Source organism: Falco naumanni, chromosome 5 (assembly GCF_017639655.2).
Source record: "Falco naumanni isolate bFalNau1 chromosome 5, bFalNau1.pat, whole genome shotgun sequence".
NCBI lineage: Eukaryota > Metazoa > Chordata > Aves > Falconiformes > Falconidae > Falco > Falco naumanni.
The window spans coordinates 28,066,476-28,083,959 of NC_054058.1; the positions used below are offsets into that span (position 1 = coordinate 28,066,476).

A 17,484-nucleotide genomic window follows, 5' to 3' on the forward strand; every position below is an offset into this window, starting at 1 on the left:
CCCGGGGGCGGCACACGGCGGGCGGGCCCACGCCACGAGGGGCTGCGGCGGCGGGCGGCACCTACCCGCGGCCACACTGTCGCCTACCGGGTGAGCGACATCTCCCGCCTGGCGGGGAAGGACGCCCAAAGGAAGAGAGAGGGGGGAGGAAGAAGAAAAAAAAAAAAAGAGGCAGGCCGTCGTAGATAAAAAGATTAAAATCTTTATTTGCACGTTTCGCTTCTCATAGGGTAGCATCCGATAGTTCAAAAGCTAGCACCGTCCAACACTTGAGAACAAACTTCGGTAAAACCTACAGATAACAGTTACAGGCCCAGCATCCTCCCTGGCTGCAGGCCCCCGGCAGGGACTCGCAGAGCGGTGTTTAGCAGGGGGAGGCCACATCCAACACATACCGAAAATACACACAATCTAAAGAGGAAACTCAAAAAAAAAAAAACAAAACGAAACAAACCTGACAAGGCCTGCAAAAGCCCTTTCTAGTCTCCCTGCAGGGAGGGGGCAGCCCACTGAGGGTGGGTCCGCTCCTCGGAGGCCGGCAGGGCCTGGCCTGGCCTGCTGGGGCATAACCAGCTCATGGCGTTGTGCTTGGCGCTGAAAGGGAAGGAAGGGAAAGTTTTCCTTCCACTTCCACGATTAAGGCCCCCTTAAAAGTTTTCCTTTTACTCTTTGTATCCTCAAGTGAAATGCCACTCCAGTTGCATCCCAAGGCCACCAGCACTGCTATGTAACTATCTGTATCCTGGTGTGTTGTTAAAATTCTACCTCAGGCTGGACCTCCGCACCCCTCGGACCCAGCTGTAGGTGCTGTCTGTGTACAGCCACCGCCTCCCCTCTAAGGGTACACAGGTGGCCAGAATGTGAAGACCACAAAACCACCATCAGTAACAGGGCCCAACTAAAAGAGGGAAGCGAGTAGAGAAGATGCCATCCTTTCCCTTGCATGGCAAAGCTATTCTTAGTCTAGAACAAGACCAATTACACAAGAAATTAAAAGACTGAGGACAATAATCTTAAATCCCATGATCTGACACTTATAAGCCAGACATTCTTCCCTCAGCCAGCATTCAATCAGAATTGAGGGAACCAAAAACCATGACAGGGAGAGCTAATATGGGGTATGGGTCTGTACGGACCCTCTGCTTTCACAGGGCCACTCAGCAGCCAGAGCTTTTTGGACAACACAGAAGTTCAGTAACCCAAAGTAAAGCTAAATGAGCGACAGCTCTTCCCTCCCACCAGGCGCTTGCTCTTCTGCTTAGAAGAGGTTTCAGACTCTTGCAACTTGGCACTTCCTAAGGGCTGGTCCTTCATGAGGGTCTGGGCAAGGCGGGCTGCTTTAAGTTCCCTGCAGGGGGAAGACAGAAGGGAAAGGAAGAAAACCACATCATGCATGAATCCATCTTGCACAAGAGGATTACTGCAGTACTCCAGCATTGCTGGAGGGTGCTGACTTTCCACACCAGAGGCTGATGAAGCTTTGAAAGTTTTCCAAAAGAAAACCAGCAACACACTGGCATCAGCATGAAGAGTTCCTCTTGGTTTTTCCCCCCCCCCCCCCCATCATTTCAGATTTTTGTGAATGGTGGAACTTAGATCAGTGCCATCTCGTGCAGCACATAACTAAGGCATATGCTTTTTTTTATTGCCTTTTTTTCCTGATGCTAGTGGCTTTCTGCAGAGCACATGCTCTCCTGTATATATGGAAAACCTAATCCCCATCTGACTATTGCACTAAGAGGGGTGGTGGAGCAAATCCTAGCCCCAGCACATCAAAACATTACTTCTAACAGTAGTGAGAAGGAGCAAAGGGAAAGAAAATGTTTGTCACCACCTGATACTTCTCTTCCTTCTGTGCTAGACCATTATCTCAATGCAGTATCAGTTCCTCATCTGCCCACTGGCTGCATATTGTATCAGTATTTTCCCCAACACCAGCGGTTGCAGTAAGCATGCAAATTCACTTTTTTAATTTAGCCAGCTCCTCAAAGCCAGAAGTGAGCCACAGCTGCTTGGGCACTATAAGTCCCTGCTACAGCCCTATCATCCTCCCAGCTCCAGGCACCGGAACTGACTGAATATTTCTGCATATTGGATCTCCCAGTATTACTACCCTATATTCACCCACAGAAGCCTGGTGACCAGCACTTGTTGTGCCCATGTTTTCTCCCCTTCATGCTCAAGCCAGTCCTACCTTTCCAGCATGGCAGTCTTGCACTTTTCCACATTTAGCTGCTTCTGGAGCTGCACAGCTTTTCCACGTGAAGGACAGAGAACTGGATGTTTAGTAAGAGCTGTGGCAGAAGGTCTTTCCACTGGGTCAGGATGAATCATGAGCTAGAAGGCAAAGGAGTTCAGGGTTTAACACCGCCTCTGTCACATGCCAACTGGAAAAGCCTCTGTCCCGACAAGACTACTTCCTCACCTTGAGGAGTTCAAGAAAGCGATGAGGAAGCTTCTGGGGGATTGATGGGATATTGCCTTTGCGGATGTCATGCCACAGGGCCCCATTGTGAGGCAGCGGTGCTGCACCAGCTGCCAGAGCTACTGTGAGTGCCAGGGCAAAGATGTCTGCCTTTGGTAAATAGCAGTATTGCTGCAGAGAGAAAAACAGTTATAGAAAGGGAATGTCTTGCTATACTGAGCAAGAGTGGGTTGGGGTACCAACTCAAAAAACCCTAGCCAAACAAGTATGTGTATGACACTGCCTTCACCATCCCTGTTCGCTGTTTCCTTCTCTTCAGGATGAAAAGATTGATAGCATGTAGTATTGGTAACTGATAGCACATTGGCTTCCACCCAGTCACAAGGAGCTTGCAGCCTGTATTAGGATCACTGCAGCATATCCAGAGGGTGGCTTAATAAATGGGTGCCTCCAGCCTTCACCGGACAGCAATAAACTAGCCATGCCCAACTCAAGCTAAAGACTGCCTGTGATGTGTTGACCTAACAGTTCCTAAATCCACTTACAGCACAAAAAGATACTGTCACTCAAATACCAGAGTTGATTAACACATTCAAACTTGTTACATACCAACTCCTTTTTTGTTCGCTGGCCAGAGTAGCAAAACTGCAGTCAGTGTAAGAGTTGTGTTGTGCCTCCCACCTCTCCACCTACCTGATCAGTGCTTGTTGTACAAAGCATTTGTCTGAGTGTATATATTCTGCAGTAATCACATCCAGCAGTTTAACCTCAGCTAGGTGTGCAAATGAAACTGTATCAAACCGATACAGATTTTGTCCCATTCATCCCCCACAGGTAGAATAGTTGCAAATAATCTAATGATTAAGTTGCTTATAAATTATGTTAAATATTTACATGACAAGACCCAGGCTTTTACTATTAATCAAGAGGTGTTAATTTTCCTGATTTCACAGCCAGACTAGGTACAAGAAAGAGGAGATAAGGCAAGGAATATGCCAGACTAGTGATTTCACTACAGCTAATCTCTCCCCACTTGCTTGCCTCCCTGTTCTCCCCACCAGTGGCTGTACCTCTTGCAAAATCTCTTTGGCCAAAAACCGTCTGTCTCCTTCCTCCACCTGGGGGTTTGTTATGGATGTCACATGGCCAAGGTCACCTGAGACAAAAAAAGAGCAACTTAGAGAAAACTGATGCAGATCTCCATCAATAAAAGCCTGCATCTTATAGGCACCAGAGCAATCGGAAAATACCAAGTAAGAGAGCAAGGCTGCTCCTACTCAGGAGTCCAGGGTTGGAAACAAGCACATTAGTTTCCTAGGACTTTCCTCCTTAGCGGAATTAATTCCGGTAAGTAGCAGAGGCATTTAGAACTATGCTGTCAGTTTTGTATGCAAGACTTTTCAGTCAGCAGAAGAGAGCTCTTTCAGGCAGTAATGAGGCAGCCCTAATCTTAAGCCAGTGTAAAGTGGGCTAAAACCTACCAATCTTATACACCACACCAGAAGAGAATTCATCTTCACTGTCACTCTCTTCCTGCCCAGCAAGGCCTGCAGCTGCCAGCTTGTGACAGATGAAGATATTACCTGCAAGACAGCAAAGTTTAGCAATAGTGTGATATCTGTAGCCAGACTGCAGGAGCCTGACAACTTTGTAAAAATTCCACCTGACAAGCTAGTTAAGCTTTTCAGCCAGAGAAACTATGCACGTTTCCCACCCGTTAGTCTGCTTTCTGCCCAGCTCGTGTATTCAGCAATAGAGCTAACAGGAGACAGTTGTATCTTGTACATAAAATACCCTAGCACAAACAACCTTTCTGCCCCCCCCCTCTGCCCCCCAAGCTAGAGGCATGATTTCAGCAGGAAAAAATAACTCCACTATAAGGATCCACCTATGTGACTGGGGGTGGGCAGAGCATTGCCCTGGGGGTATCCATTCTCAGCTGCAGAGAGGAAAGCTTCTTATCATTTTTTGCAGGAACTTAATCCCTCAGAGTAGGCACAATAAATATGCACCTCACTCCAGCTTGCACATACAAAGGTCAAGTGTTGTGCAACCAGACAGCAGCAAATAAGGAAGTCCCTGTCCTCACTAGCAGCCCTACTTGCTCCACCAGTATGAAAGTGAGTCCCATTAGCCAGGATTATGAAGATCACAAGACTGAAGTAAAATGCTGCCAACTATCAGAGAAGGCTCAGTTTTAGAGCAACATGAGATTAACAAAAAAAGCAACCCACAAGTCATTCACCTTTCAGGGCAAGATCTTCTCTTTTTCCTTTGAAGCATTGCTATAGGTCCAGTCAGAAGGACCTATTACAGGTCCCACCCCTGGAGGGTCACTTGGAAGACCCTCCTCAAAAGCAGGGGAACGCTACTTACTAGGTTTGATATCCAAGTGCACAAGGCCAGAGTTGTGGATGTATTTTAGTCCCATGGAGACTTGTAACAGTATTTCTTTCAGCTCTGCCTCTGGGAAATACTGGCCAAGCTTCGCATTCTCCAGCAGCACATCTTGGAGACTCCCACCTAGATGAAAACAGATGGCCTGAGACATGACAAAGATCTTATAGAGCAGCATGTTTGAAATAGCTTAGTAGAAACTATTGCCCAGAGCACTTGCAGGGTTGCTAGTGACAAACCCTGACGAGACCAGCTATATATGCTCTAGTGATCGAACTTGGACATCACCTCTTGGCTTCAGCCTTATAGCCTCAGAGCACCCTGCCTCCTGCTTGCCAAGGACCGAGCAACTGCAGTTCTACCTACAGCACCAGAAGGGCTGACACGGTAGTGCTGCTGCTGCTGCAAGTGAACCAGTCAAAGAGTTAATTACTTCTGCCATACTTACAGGCAGAAAGCAGATACATGAATAGCGAAGCAAAGAAATTAAGCTCCTGTTAGCAGATTTTTGATTGAAGAATGTAACAGAACATTGAACACTGAAACAGAGTTTTATGGGTCTCCGTTAAGGCACTGGCTATTTCATAACTAATACCATGGCCTCTCGCCCCATCAGCCTGCTTTTCAATACTTAACCTTTAGTCTCAGATGTTCATCCACTACAATGCAAGAAATGCATCAATACTGCAGCAGCAATCATGTTTCATGGTTACCTCCTCCAGATTTGAAATCACTACTCCAACCAGTTACCACCACTCATCAAGCCCCAAGGCTGCAGGAGCAGTTGAAAGCTGAGCGCTACATATGTGAATTCAGCTCCTCTAGTAACCAGAGGTTTCTTTTCCACTGTGTCTCCCAGACAGTGGTATGACCGAGGGTGAACTCAAGTAAGAGGGTACCACCCTGCCTGCAGCACCCGCATTTACAGTTTACCTCATTAATTAGCTCTGTTCCCCTGCAGCCGTTGAGCCCTTTCTTCTAGCAAAGATGCAAGGTGCCTTTGTCTCAGCCAGGTAGCCACCCTTCAAATCACCGCTCCCCTCCATTAAGAAGGGTTTGGTTCCAAGATACATGACACTAATTGGCTGCTCTTGAGTCACTCACATCAGGTTATGGTTACCCAGGCTGTCCCAGATGCAGCTCTAAGCACTGGCATGAGGAATACTCTTCCAGGCCAGCCAACACAGAAAAAGTTTTTAAATCCCACAAATTGGAGAGTATTTACTGCCTGTAACACATTGGGACCATTCAGAACTTTGTCTAAATATTACCCCTTACTGGATTCTCTACGGAACTGTAGCCCAGTGCAGTCCTGCTTTGTTGTAAGCCAAAATACCCCACACTGAAGTACAAAAGAAGGTAACTGCACCCACCCTGAGATCTCGGCCTTTAACAATGTCACAGCTCTTACCATTGCAGTGTTCATTTTGGATAATCATGTGATCGTCCTCTGCCCATGCTGAGTAGTAGCGCACAACATGGGGGTGGTGTCCCAGCACAGCATGAGCATAAACCTCGCGCAGTGCCAGCTGCCTAGAAAGCATGCACAGAAAAAGCAGTGGTGACAGGGTGCCAGTGTCCTGCTTGGGACCATGAGAGGAGCCCTGGTTTGCAGTCTGGCTTGAAAAAGGGAAAGCAGAAGTGTTTAGCACTTTCTTTTGGGTTTTGAGAGACAGACTGGCTCTCACAGCTGCTGAAGCAAAACCTGCCCTTTCTGACATGTGCTAAGCAGCTGTCAAAAAAAAAAATAGATCCCTGAGCAAGTCTTTGTTAAAGCAGCAAAGGCAGCTTCAAAGACTGCTTTACATGCAGGACAACACTAGCTGGACAGTACGGCTGTAACCAGTGCTGGCCATACAGCAGGGCAGGAACATACCACAGATGAACTATTTGACAGTTAAAGACACTGGCTACATGGACCTGAGGAATTCAGGTAACTGTCATCTCACTTTGCAACACATGGGGCTTCTTCCCTTTCTCAGACATACGTACTCAGTATTTCTAAAGTGGTAACTTCCCCCACTCTCCCAACCATTACTTGGGAATGCAACAGCAGCCAGTGTTTGCTCATGCTACCCCGCAGATACCTTTAGGTCCACACCCCCTCCATCCCCATCACACCTCCCAAGAACATGCCTGTCATTTCAACTGGCATTTTCTAGCTAGCACACTCACTCATCTGAGGATCCTGCCAGAGGCCTTTTGGAGCGTTTGATGGCATAAACACATCCATCAAGGCGTTTGATGCACTTGTAGACAGAGCCAAATTCCCCCACACCAATTTTTTCTAGTTCCAGGAACTCCTTCTTGTAACGGGAAACCATATTGCTCGCTTTCAGAGGGTATCTCTACAAGGTCACAAAAACAGCAAAGACAAGTATGAGTTGAAAGACTTGGATAATAGCATTTGTCATGTTTTTAGAGCAGTGTAGCACTTTCTCTCACACAGCACCCATGTTGCTCCCTCTCCCATCCTGCATTTTCATTCAGGCAGGCATGTAGGTGTGCTACCATTTCTTCTTGAAGTACTCCCTTTCACTCAGGCGTGTTGTATATTTTCAGACTACCTAACAAAGGGTATCTTGGCCTGGTTTGGCCAAGGCTGTTTCTTTTTTTTGTTGTTTGTTTCCCCCCTGCCCCCAAATCAGTACGTAATAGCCATAGAGGTAGAAATCGCAGCTAAGGAGAGCTGTAGTCTAGCTGGCTACATGTGCCTAAGCCTCCTTGGGTTACTGCCATCACATCTCTTCTCTTGGCAGGCCAGCCCAGTTCCTAGACCCATAGCTGATGGAGTCAGGGATGAACAGCAGGCAACAACAAAATTCTTTTGGCCAGCTACTGCACACTCAAGAAAATGCGTTACCAGTTTTGGTAGATGGTACCTCAGAATTAGCCAGGCTCATGCACTGAACTTGTGTTTAAGTAAGAGCTATTGCCTATTTTGAGCTCGGGAGACAAGCTTGTTGGCTTCATGTGGCTCCAGCTAGGTAGGAGTTGCTTTGCTCTGGCAGCTAATGTTGACTGCAGGAAGGACATTATACATCAGTTCAGGCTGTCATCAGGTTTGAAGGACCAGCTGTTGGCTAATGGCACATTAGCAGGTCTCAGTGTCCATTTGTGTTCCCAGTGATTTCTCACCAGGAGCCACTTTTTCCACAAAGGGCTGAAAGCCTGCAGCTGGAACTTCATTATTGCTACAGTAATGGTCACCAGGGAAGTAAAATCTGTTAGTACTGCTTGTAGAGTGATGCCTGCTGGTAGGGGAGACAAGTGAAGAAGAGATAAGCAGTGGAGCATGAAGTGAACAAGAGTGAACCAAGTGATTTTTCTTCATTCTGCATCCCTTACGGAAACAGTGGCTCATGTTGCATGGTGGTTTCTGTGGAAACCGCTGCTGTGATTGCTGTACTACACAGTATACGACCTTAAAGGGTGGGTGTAAAGAGTTGGTCCTCACAGCCAGTAAAGTGTGGCCCATATGAAATAGCAGCCCTTCACAGCAGGTTGTATTTCATAAGGCAGCTATATTTTACAGTATCTTAAAAATCTCAAGGAATAAAGATACCTCCTAGTACATAATTTATATCTATATTGCATAATCTAATCAGCACTCGTGCAGAATAATATTTCTCTAAGTAACAAGTTACTTGAGGCTTTCTTCCAAGGGAAAACAGTAATTGTGGTAGCCCCAGATGTTAAACCTGGTAGCAGATTTACTCTGCAGCTGTATTTTAGCACGACCAGCTTTCCTGCAATGCCGGTCTTCTCCGCTAGAGGGTGCCATTGCTCTTCCAGTGAGCCCAATTGTTTCACAATTAGAATGAACAATTCTACCTACTTGCACGAGGCAGGATACTTTCTTCACTTCAAGGGGCTGCTCAGGAAAAAGATTATTTTTTTTACCTCACCTGAACACAGATCTTTAATTCAGGCTTGGCTTGCCTTCCAGAAGCCAGCTGGATGAGTAGGTTCGCCCCAGATAAATCTGGGGAAAAGGCTGCGGGACACTGGTTCCCACAGCAGCTGCCCATCTCTGCCAGCACAGCTGGGTGCACATGAGAATTCTCATACGGCCCCATGCAGCCACACCAACATACCCCACTGCTGAGGTTTGCCAGCAAAGCAAAGACATCAACATCAGCAAGAGAACTTGGTTTTGACTTTTAAGACCGCACCTGCCGTCCTGTACCTACATAAGCTGTGGTGGGGCCTTCCCTTGGACCCCAAGGCACACAGCCACCCCCAAGCCAGACATTTTCCTACTGAATGAGAGTACAGAATTTGCTGCCGTGCTTCAGAAGTTTGCCACTGTGACTACTGCAGCTGACACTGCCCTCTATATTAATCCACATCAGAGCCATTCAGCTCAGTCTGTGGTTTTGCAGTGCAGGTTTATATATTATTTGTAATATATAAACCATGTTCCAGCCACATCCAAAGATGCTCAGTACACTATTCATAGGAACAACAATACACCTGCTTTTTCAAACCACAAAGGTACAGTCACTATTTATGCTAACTCAATAATAAAGTAACACAGTACTCACTGAAGAACCCAAATTATATTTCCTAGAAAGACCTCCTGACCAAGATCAATGAGTTTTGGGATTACTTGTCAAAGTTTCAGATTTGCTTTAGTACAAGTTTTCCTTAGAGATAGGAATCATTTCTAAGTTTGTCTCAAACAAAAGTTAACATAAAATATTCAGCTTGGAATTATTCTGTCATAGGTATTTATCCTCTGTCATGATGCCATGATTTATACTCCAACAGCAGAAGAAATTTCATCAATCACCAAATCTTTACAAGCATCTTATTCTCTCTGTGGAGGGAAATACACAGACACTCACCTTCGTAGGTAGCTCCTGTTTTACCTGGCTTCTTGGATCAGAATCCCTCCTATAACGGAAGTTTAGGAAAGTCTGCATGTATCATTTCAGTGAAGCAATCCAACTGAGATTTGAAGTGAAAACATTTTCAAAGTTTCAAAATAATCTCCAAACCTTGCTTCACAGTTTAATCAGACATACTTTGTCAAGTGTTAATACACAAGAAATTTCTTGTTTAAGTCTTAAAGACTGGAGTCCCAGGCTAGGAAGTCTTTGTTTCCATTTAGAAAGCCTCCACATACCAACATCAGTACTGCTCACAGGACAGAGCAGCATCATTCAGGGGCATCATTCTCCTCGCCACCTTAGTGGTGAACTACATGGGAGATGACCTTGCACAAGAAGCTCCTAGTGAAGGAGAGAACTTCCCCACTGTACTTTCAAGGGCAATGCCCAGCTGAGCCTCTGTTACAGTTGGGGCTATGGAAGAAGCTCAATGTCATTGGAGCACACAGGTATTTGACCAAGTTTGTGTCTTGGTTAACCCAGACCAGATCAGAACTTTGGCAGGTCAGCAGAAGTGGCCTGCACCCATCTTAAAAGCTGTATTATATGATAATGGGCACATCATTTCTTCTGAGTTGTAGGTATGTGTATAACTGAATCAAGCTCCACTCATGGTCAATAAAAAAAAAAGTACAGTTTTCTCCTACAGCACTGAGGTAAGTGTGGGATCAACAGCTAACATTAGTGAAAAACAGAAATTATTTATATTTCTATTACCTTCATATGTCTGCTAACGTTTGCTCCACACCAACGAATACTACAGAAGTGAGTGATTCATTGTTAGCAAGTAAGTCCAGGTACTGAACATCTCCACTACTTATCTCCTTCAAACAGTCTCCTTCTAGCCTGTTATTTAAGAGTAGTTCTTACTTACAGCTCTCCTCTGCCCTTCTGCTTGCCATGAGGAAGAAAGAGCATTTGTCGATACGACTCTGGTGTGAAGGGATTAATGTTGACAAGAGAAGCTTGGGTGCAGTCGTCTGAGTCAGCACCAGGAGTAAATCTCAGATGTCTGAAGCCTTTGGGTGGAGCCTTTGTCCCAGATGAAGGAAAAGCAGTCTTCGATAACAGGCTCTGTATTGGGGGGGAAGTGGGAGATAAGCCGGCAAAGTTATTGTTGCTGCCACGTCAGAATAAAATCTCTGCTCTCCTGCAAATCGAGGAGAGCTCCTTTCCTCAGGATAAGGAAATTATTAAACCCCCACGTCCCTAACTTAGTTCTGAGTTTTCTTCTTTCCTTCCATGAAGTATTATGTTCTTTGCTAAACCTTTCCCAATTCTATTCCCTGCTCACTTGGGTGAGGCCTGCAGAGCCATCTTGGCAAGCACAGTCCTTAAGAGGAGCCAGCTGCTCATCTTCCCCACCTAAGACACACAGAAATTGCATCATCTTGCATTAACAAGGAAGACCCAATTCCATCGAGCATGGACTGTTGCATCAGTTTGGTCAGGACAGGTTTGTCAGGGGATGAGATAGAACATCACCCAAGTTTCCTTTCAATTCCCCAACAACAAGCAGCATTAGCACAGGGCAAGTTGTTAGAAATATTTTTATATAGCTACTGGCAAAAGGAGCAGAAAACAGTTCTCCTTGAGAATGATAAACAGTTTCAGAAATTTAAGGTCAGAAGGATCCTCTAGGTCTTCTATAGTTCAGCTTCCCACATAAGACAGCCCATTAGGGTTTCACCCACTAGTCCAAAACCTTGGGCTGAGTAGAGCATAATTTCAGAGAAGCACCCAGTCTTGACTGAAGACAGAAAAATCTACTTACTTTCTGTGATTTGCCCCCTCAGAAACCATCAGCTTCTTGAAAGTTACTTTTTTCCCCACCACTTGCGTGAGTGCAAGGACTAAACATGGTTTTAACATCTCTCCTAGTTAAAAGCCCTTCAAGAACTCAAAAGTCCCTCCATCATGAAGACCATGATACTTCTGTATCTTTTTGATCCAACCATGTCTTCACTCTTTTCAATGCAGATGTGGCTCCAGGATCGTATCATTCATTCCTTCTCTCATTGTAAGTTTTTGAAGGTAAATAATAAAACTGGATGCAGTATTGTGCATCCACCTAACTGATGCTGCACTCATGGATATAGCTACTTGTGGGACATCTCTCTATTTCTATACCACACTTGGAAGTTCAGCTGCTGGAGTACTATGATCCTGCAAGTACTTGTTGATTACTTCCTCAAGCTATGGTCTGCACCTCCTTCCTCTTGGGTGGAAAAATTCAGTATATGGATGTATTAAAAGCAGTATACCCTCAAGCCCAATTTATCCAGCAGCCTAGAAGCTCTGTAAGATTGTGGCTATGTTCTGGTCTAGCCAGAAGTCAAGAACAGGATCTGGAATACCATTACAGCCTGCTGTTATACACATATGATTACACAATAGAGCCCTAGTAAAGCAGATGGGAATCAGACTTGTCTCTTGTAACATCATCTGATATTAGCTACCACACAGTGTAAGGCAGCTACCCTAACTAGCTCTAGCAATCTGTTCCAGGATTGGGTAAGTCTACAAAATACAGTCATCTGCCTCCTCTGCCATGCATCCTACCTGGAGCTCCAGTGCTCATCTGTCTGCAGTTCAATGTGTCTCTGCACTCTTACCCTTCCTCTCGCCTTCAGGTATCCCAAAAAATCAATGCTCCATGCCTTGTTTATAAGCGGATGTAGGCCCTGTAGAGCCTACCTTCTGCAGCATGCCTGGAATCCAAGACCTTTCTCCCAGAAGACAGCAAAGTTGTTGACTTAGTGCAATTGCTGCTCATGGGCTACAAACAGCATGTCTTGAAGCATCTAGCCAACATGTTGTCTACACAAGAGCACACACTAAAGAACCCTCCATGACTAGTAGCTCATCTGGTCTGGAAGAGACTCTAGACCTCTCACCTACTTTCAGATGAGGTTCAGGTATATTTCTCATGAAGTGTCATTGCAGGGAATTCTTGCAGTGATGCCATTTAGAGCCACTTTCCCCTAGACAGCAGCAGGCCATTCCTCAGTAAATAAGGCCACACGTTCAGTCATATATGGCCGTATAATCACCCTTCTCCCCACATAATCAGGTTTCTGGACTGGGGGTACAGAAGTAAAATCCTAGCCCAGAAGTACTAGAAGTGCTGATCTTTTGTGTACTAGTTAAGCAAAGGAAAACCCAGTCTATCAGTAAGCAGGAATATTGAGAGGGGACTGAAAGAGCTACATTTCACTGAAAGTCTTGAGTGCTAGAAGGCAGCACACACAATAGAAATTATCTAGGAACAGAGAAGCTGGTGCCAAGTCTCTCCTTTTTGTCTTCTGTAAGCACAAGTGGTTGTATTATATTCTATATAAGATGTGTCAGAACACACAGGCTGGCATCTCTCAAACTAGCTCAGTATTTTGTAGCTCAAACTAGCTACATTTTAGGACAGTGGCACAGAAGATAGGCTAACCTTCTTCCACAAGCACACACTGATTTGTTACCACTTCCACAGCGGATTTGCTACCCTGAGAACAAAGTCTCACTTTCCTCAAATTCACTGAGCAGCTCAGTTTCACACAACAAGAGAGTCAGCATCACTGGACAACAAGCTGGTTTGAAGCAATCCAGACTCACCAGACGAAGCCATACCCCAGCCACAACATCATTTCCAACTTTCTCTTGAAAGAGAAAACTCACTTGTATCCAGAAGTGTGCTGAGTAGAGCAGTCAGGGCAGCTGCCTGTCTCCAAGTTCCCCCTGGAATGGTGAGCTCTTTGAGCAGAGATGCATATATCCCTCTAGGAGCACAGCGCATCATCCTACAGAGATGCGACAGATGTCCATGCCCCTAAGTAGAGTGTGAGGGGCACAAGGGCTACCAAGACACATGGTTGAGGGTTTTTTTGTCGTTGTGTTTTTAAGTCAGACTGACCCAATGCCAACTAATTGGTTTTGAAAAGAGCTTGGAAAGAGTCAAGACACTTGCTCCCACACACAGGTTTCTGTTCACACCCACGTAATAACCCTTCCATAGTGAAGGGGCTCAGTCTAGGTTTCTAGGAGAAGAGTAGAGGCTAACAACAGTGACATTGAGAAATACTTTCCACAGCGCTAGCAACAGATGTCCTCACCACCAACACAGTGATGCCCCAGCAACACCAGAGACCTTGGATGCTCAGACACAGAGTTGATACATGCCATTACCTTGGGAGTGTGTGGGGTGTCACACAGCTGCAGCTTTTTCCAGGTGATGTGCAGCGGTGTCTCAGCATTACCCTGGCTCTTACTCATATCCAGGGAAGGCTTCAGTGGGGGAGTCTCCCACGCATTCATCTTGTTCAGGAAAATCTCACTAAGCTTTCTCTGAGGGGTAGCTGGCAGAGGACTGCTCCCTTGACACTTCTGGAACTCATAGCTTCTGGTGGGGCTTGAGCTCAGGGCATCCTCCTCATTTATGCTTTGTTCTTCAGTCTCTTCACTGCAACTGGAAAAATCCAGTTGCTGAATGAATCCATCGCTGTTGTCCCAGTCATACATTTTACCACATGAAACAGAACAGGTATAGCTGATACTGGCCTGTTTTGTTAGGGGGAAAAGGGCAGAGGGCAAGGAAGACAACATTATTTACACAGGCAAATTAACCATCCTCTTCCTTGCCTTATCAAAAGCATTAGCTCTACTCATGGCATGCACTCCCCCACCCTGATCCCACATGCACAGAAGCCTTGATCACTCATAGATATCATTTGATAGCATTGGTCAAAGAGGAGTACCCCAGATTTACCAAGTACTAATCCATCCAGCTGCTGCTCACATAACAACAGATTGTGCTTTTTGTTTTACTGGTGCAAGTCAAATACAATTCAGAAGTCACTGCCTTTCCCGGTAAGCCTCCAAGGCAACTTCTCCACCCACCAATACTTCATCCACTACTCCCATCACACATAGAGGCAAGACTACCATATCCCAAAAAAACCCAACACACACTAACCCTCCCCTCAACATTTTCTACCTTGACACAGAACCCATGCTACATACAGCTGTAAAAGCAGAGGGTACCCCCAGCAGTTACCAGATACCACATAGACACTTCCTTTCCTGCCCTGCACATTTATAACCACCCCACACCTGGGCAATGGCTAACAGGAAACATCTGGAGCTTAGCAGCACCTGTGCATGGTTGCCTGGTGGCTGAGGGGTTTTGCTGTGTTTGTGAATCTGCTGTGCCTGCAACCAGCTCTGCAGGGAGCCAGGGCTCCCTCTGAGTCATCTCCTTGCTTCTGCATGCTCTTCCCTCCCCCGGCTTCCAGGCCTACGGGGAGGTGATGCTTGCTGGCAGCCAGTCTGCTCCATGATAATCCCATCAGAGATGCAGTCTTTGTGGGCTTTACTTGTATAAGTGATTACTTTTGTGGTGATGGGGCCCTGTGCTTCCTTCTTTCAAGCCTGAATTTCGCTTCCTGCATTTAGATATGTGTTAGTTTGGACAAGCATTGCGGTCTGCATGGAGAGGTTAGTAGCCTGATTTATAACCTGCTGGACTTCAGGAGAGAGTTAGGGACCGTACACAGGCTGTTGTATGGGTTCCCATCTTGAGGTTTCGAGGGAGAGGAGGAAGAAGCTGGCTGTGCCGGTGAAGGCAGCCCCACAGGTAGGGTCAACTTTGCTGCTTACCAGAAGTGGGTCAGTGTCTCCTCTCGCTGCCCCTCTCTGTACAATCAGGGATCTTTCTGTGTCTTTGTGAGCCTGCATTTCCAAGAAGGACTAGAGTGAGTTTTAACTAACTGCGAGCGAGGTTACATTTTTCTTAGCATCGAGGGAAGCTGCTGGAAGGACATGCAGAAATTGGAAGTGGCTGCAGCCCCGAGGAGATGGGGGTTTGTCTGAACCAGCACCTACACATGTCAAGGAGAATTCCCACCGGAAAATAAAGGGACATGTTGGTCTGAGGTCACTCAGCCCTCCTAACCTGGTCTTTGAATGAAAAGTATGGCCATGCAGGTCTCTGAAGATAGCTGTTAAGGCTGTGATGAGCAATTCATTTGATACAGGCCACCAAAGCAGTATCGGAAGGACATGCCAGGAATTCAGTATTGGCCTTACAGCTTGCATCTGGCCCAGAAGTTGTAGTATTCCTTCCAGGCAGAGCCTGTTGCTGCCGTGCAGACTCCCTTCTCCTGCAGCTGCTGTGTCTCCCTGCACCTTACCTTGAGCGAGGTCCAAAAGCCTGGGGGTGCCAGCGCTGGCTGCTTTTTGCTGTGAAAAGCTGTCCCTGCAGCATCTGGCCAGTCAAGATCCTATGACAGGACCACTTCATTACTGCTGTGATCTGACTGTATTAATCAGGTGTTCAGTACTTGGAGCCTTGGATAGGAATATTTTATTTTAAATCTGAAGAATAATGCTTTTGTTCCTCATAACTACATTTTGATTAATAGCACAACAATGCAACTCCTTCAGACCAGTTTTCCATCCTATCTGAAAAACTTTTCTTTTTTTTTTTTTTTTCCCCCTTGGGGTTTATAGGCAGTATTCATTTTTCTAAGGAGGAATGTGATAATTTTCTAAGGAGGAACAGGGCTTGCTGTTTAAAGAAAGTCCAACTTATTCAACTTGTATCTGCTAACTAAAAGCCACCACATTTTAATTTCTTTTTTTTCTTTTCTGGAGGACTATTCAAAGATCTGGTGACAAATTTCTTAACCCTCAGTTGGAGGGAAAATGTGTTTGTTTTCTTTTGAAGGAGAGTTATTTTCTCTTGAAAGGGTCATATTCTTTCCTGGCCTAGGTATTTTTTATTTTGGTGAAGTAATAAAGTAGAAACTGTGGCCTTTGGTTTTTGCACATACCCACCAAGCGGTGTGCCCTCAGCAGGCCCAGGTTGCTTGCCAAAGCAGTGTAAATAGCTCTGGTACTAGCAGGTTTCTTGTCCCACAAGTGTTTTTTCACCAAAAGCCGAGAGCTCAGAGGGCGATGACATTTCACGTGTCTCAGAGCCAACGCTGGCAGCCTCTGCTCCCTGTCACTGGCCACCTTCCCTGCTGCATCCCCTCCCTTGTGCTGGGGTGATGCTGGTGCCACCGCACAGCAGAGGACCAGGAACAGCTCTGCACTGCAAATAGCCCATGCGGGTCACAGAGGAATTTTGACTGCAGATTTGTTTCCCCTGTCTGAATCACTGGGGGACAGACTGACATTTGTGCCAGCACCACTGTGGGGATGGAGAGGAGAGAAACGAGCTGTCACTTTAGCATCACCAAAAAACCACTCATCAAAACGAAGCTTGGCACTGTCTACATGGTTAAAGTGAAGCACGTAGCCAAGTATTTGCAGGATCTGGCTTTTCTTTATACAGTAACAAAATATTGTGCAGGGTTTGGGGTTTGTTTTTTTTCTTTACCAGTCACCTTCCGTGAAAAACTCCATCTGCTGAACACCACCTACTGCAGTTTATAGCTCTGCAAAGTAAACTTGTGCATGGGCTTTGTGAAACAAAATGCCCACTCAGTGTTGAAGCTGTCTGAAATGAAGCTCACAGCAAATGGAAGCTAATGTAACAAAAAAAAGAAAAAAACCCCACTGTTGAAGAAGCTGGATGATGGGTTTCTTAATGGCGCATTGAACACTCAGAGCTGCTCAACAGGAAAAAAGTTAGACAATTAAGGCTTTTATGAGAATATCTTCCCTTTAATTGTGGCCTGCTTAATTGGGTAATCCAATTAATCAGAAAGTCCTAGGGAACCGAGTAAACCTAATGACACTTAATGTCATTGGTGGTAGGTAACAAGGATAGCA

At 45.8% G+C, this 17,484-nt stretch overlaps 1 protein-coding gene across 1 annotated transcript; it reads right to left on the bottom strand.

Annotated features, from left to right (window-relative positions):
- Positions 1 to 182: 182 nt before the first annotated feature.
- Positions 183 to 14,251, bottom strand: WEE2 (WEE2 oocyte meiosis inhibiting kinase). The gene is made up of 11 exons (XM_040596999.1): positions 13,894 to 14,251; positions 10,592 to 10,791; positions 9,673 to 9,721; positions 6,998 to 7,170; positions 6,234 to 6,355; positions 4,802 to 4,948; positions 3,907 to 4,008; positions 3,496 to 3,581; positions 2,426 to 2,596; positions 2,195 to 2,337; positions 183 to 1,348 (listed from the first exon to the last, which is right to left on the bottom strand). The coding sequence occupies exons 1-11, from the start codon at positions 14,224 to 14,226 to the stop codon at positions 1,192 to 1,194; spliced, it is 1,683 nt and encodes a 560-aa protein (XP_040452933.1). The 5' UTR covers positions 14,227 to 14,251; the 3' UTR covers positions 183 to 1,191.
- Positions 14,252 to 17,484: the final 3,233 nt, after the last annotated feature.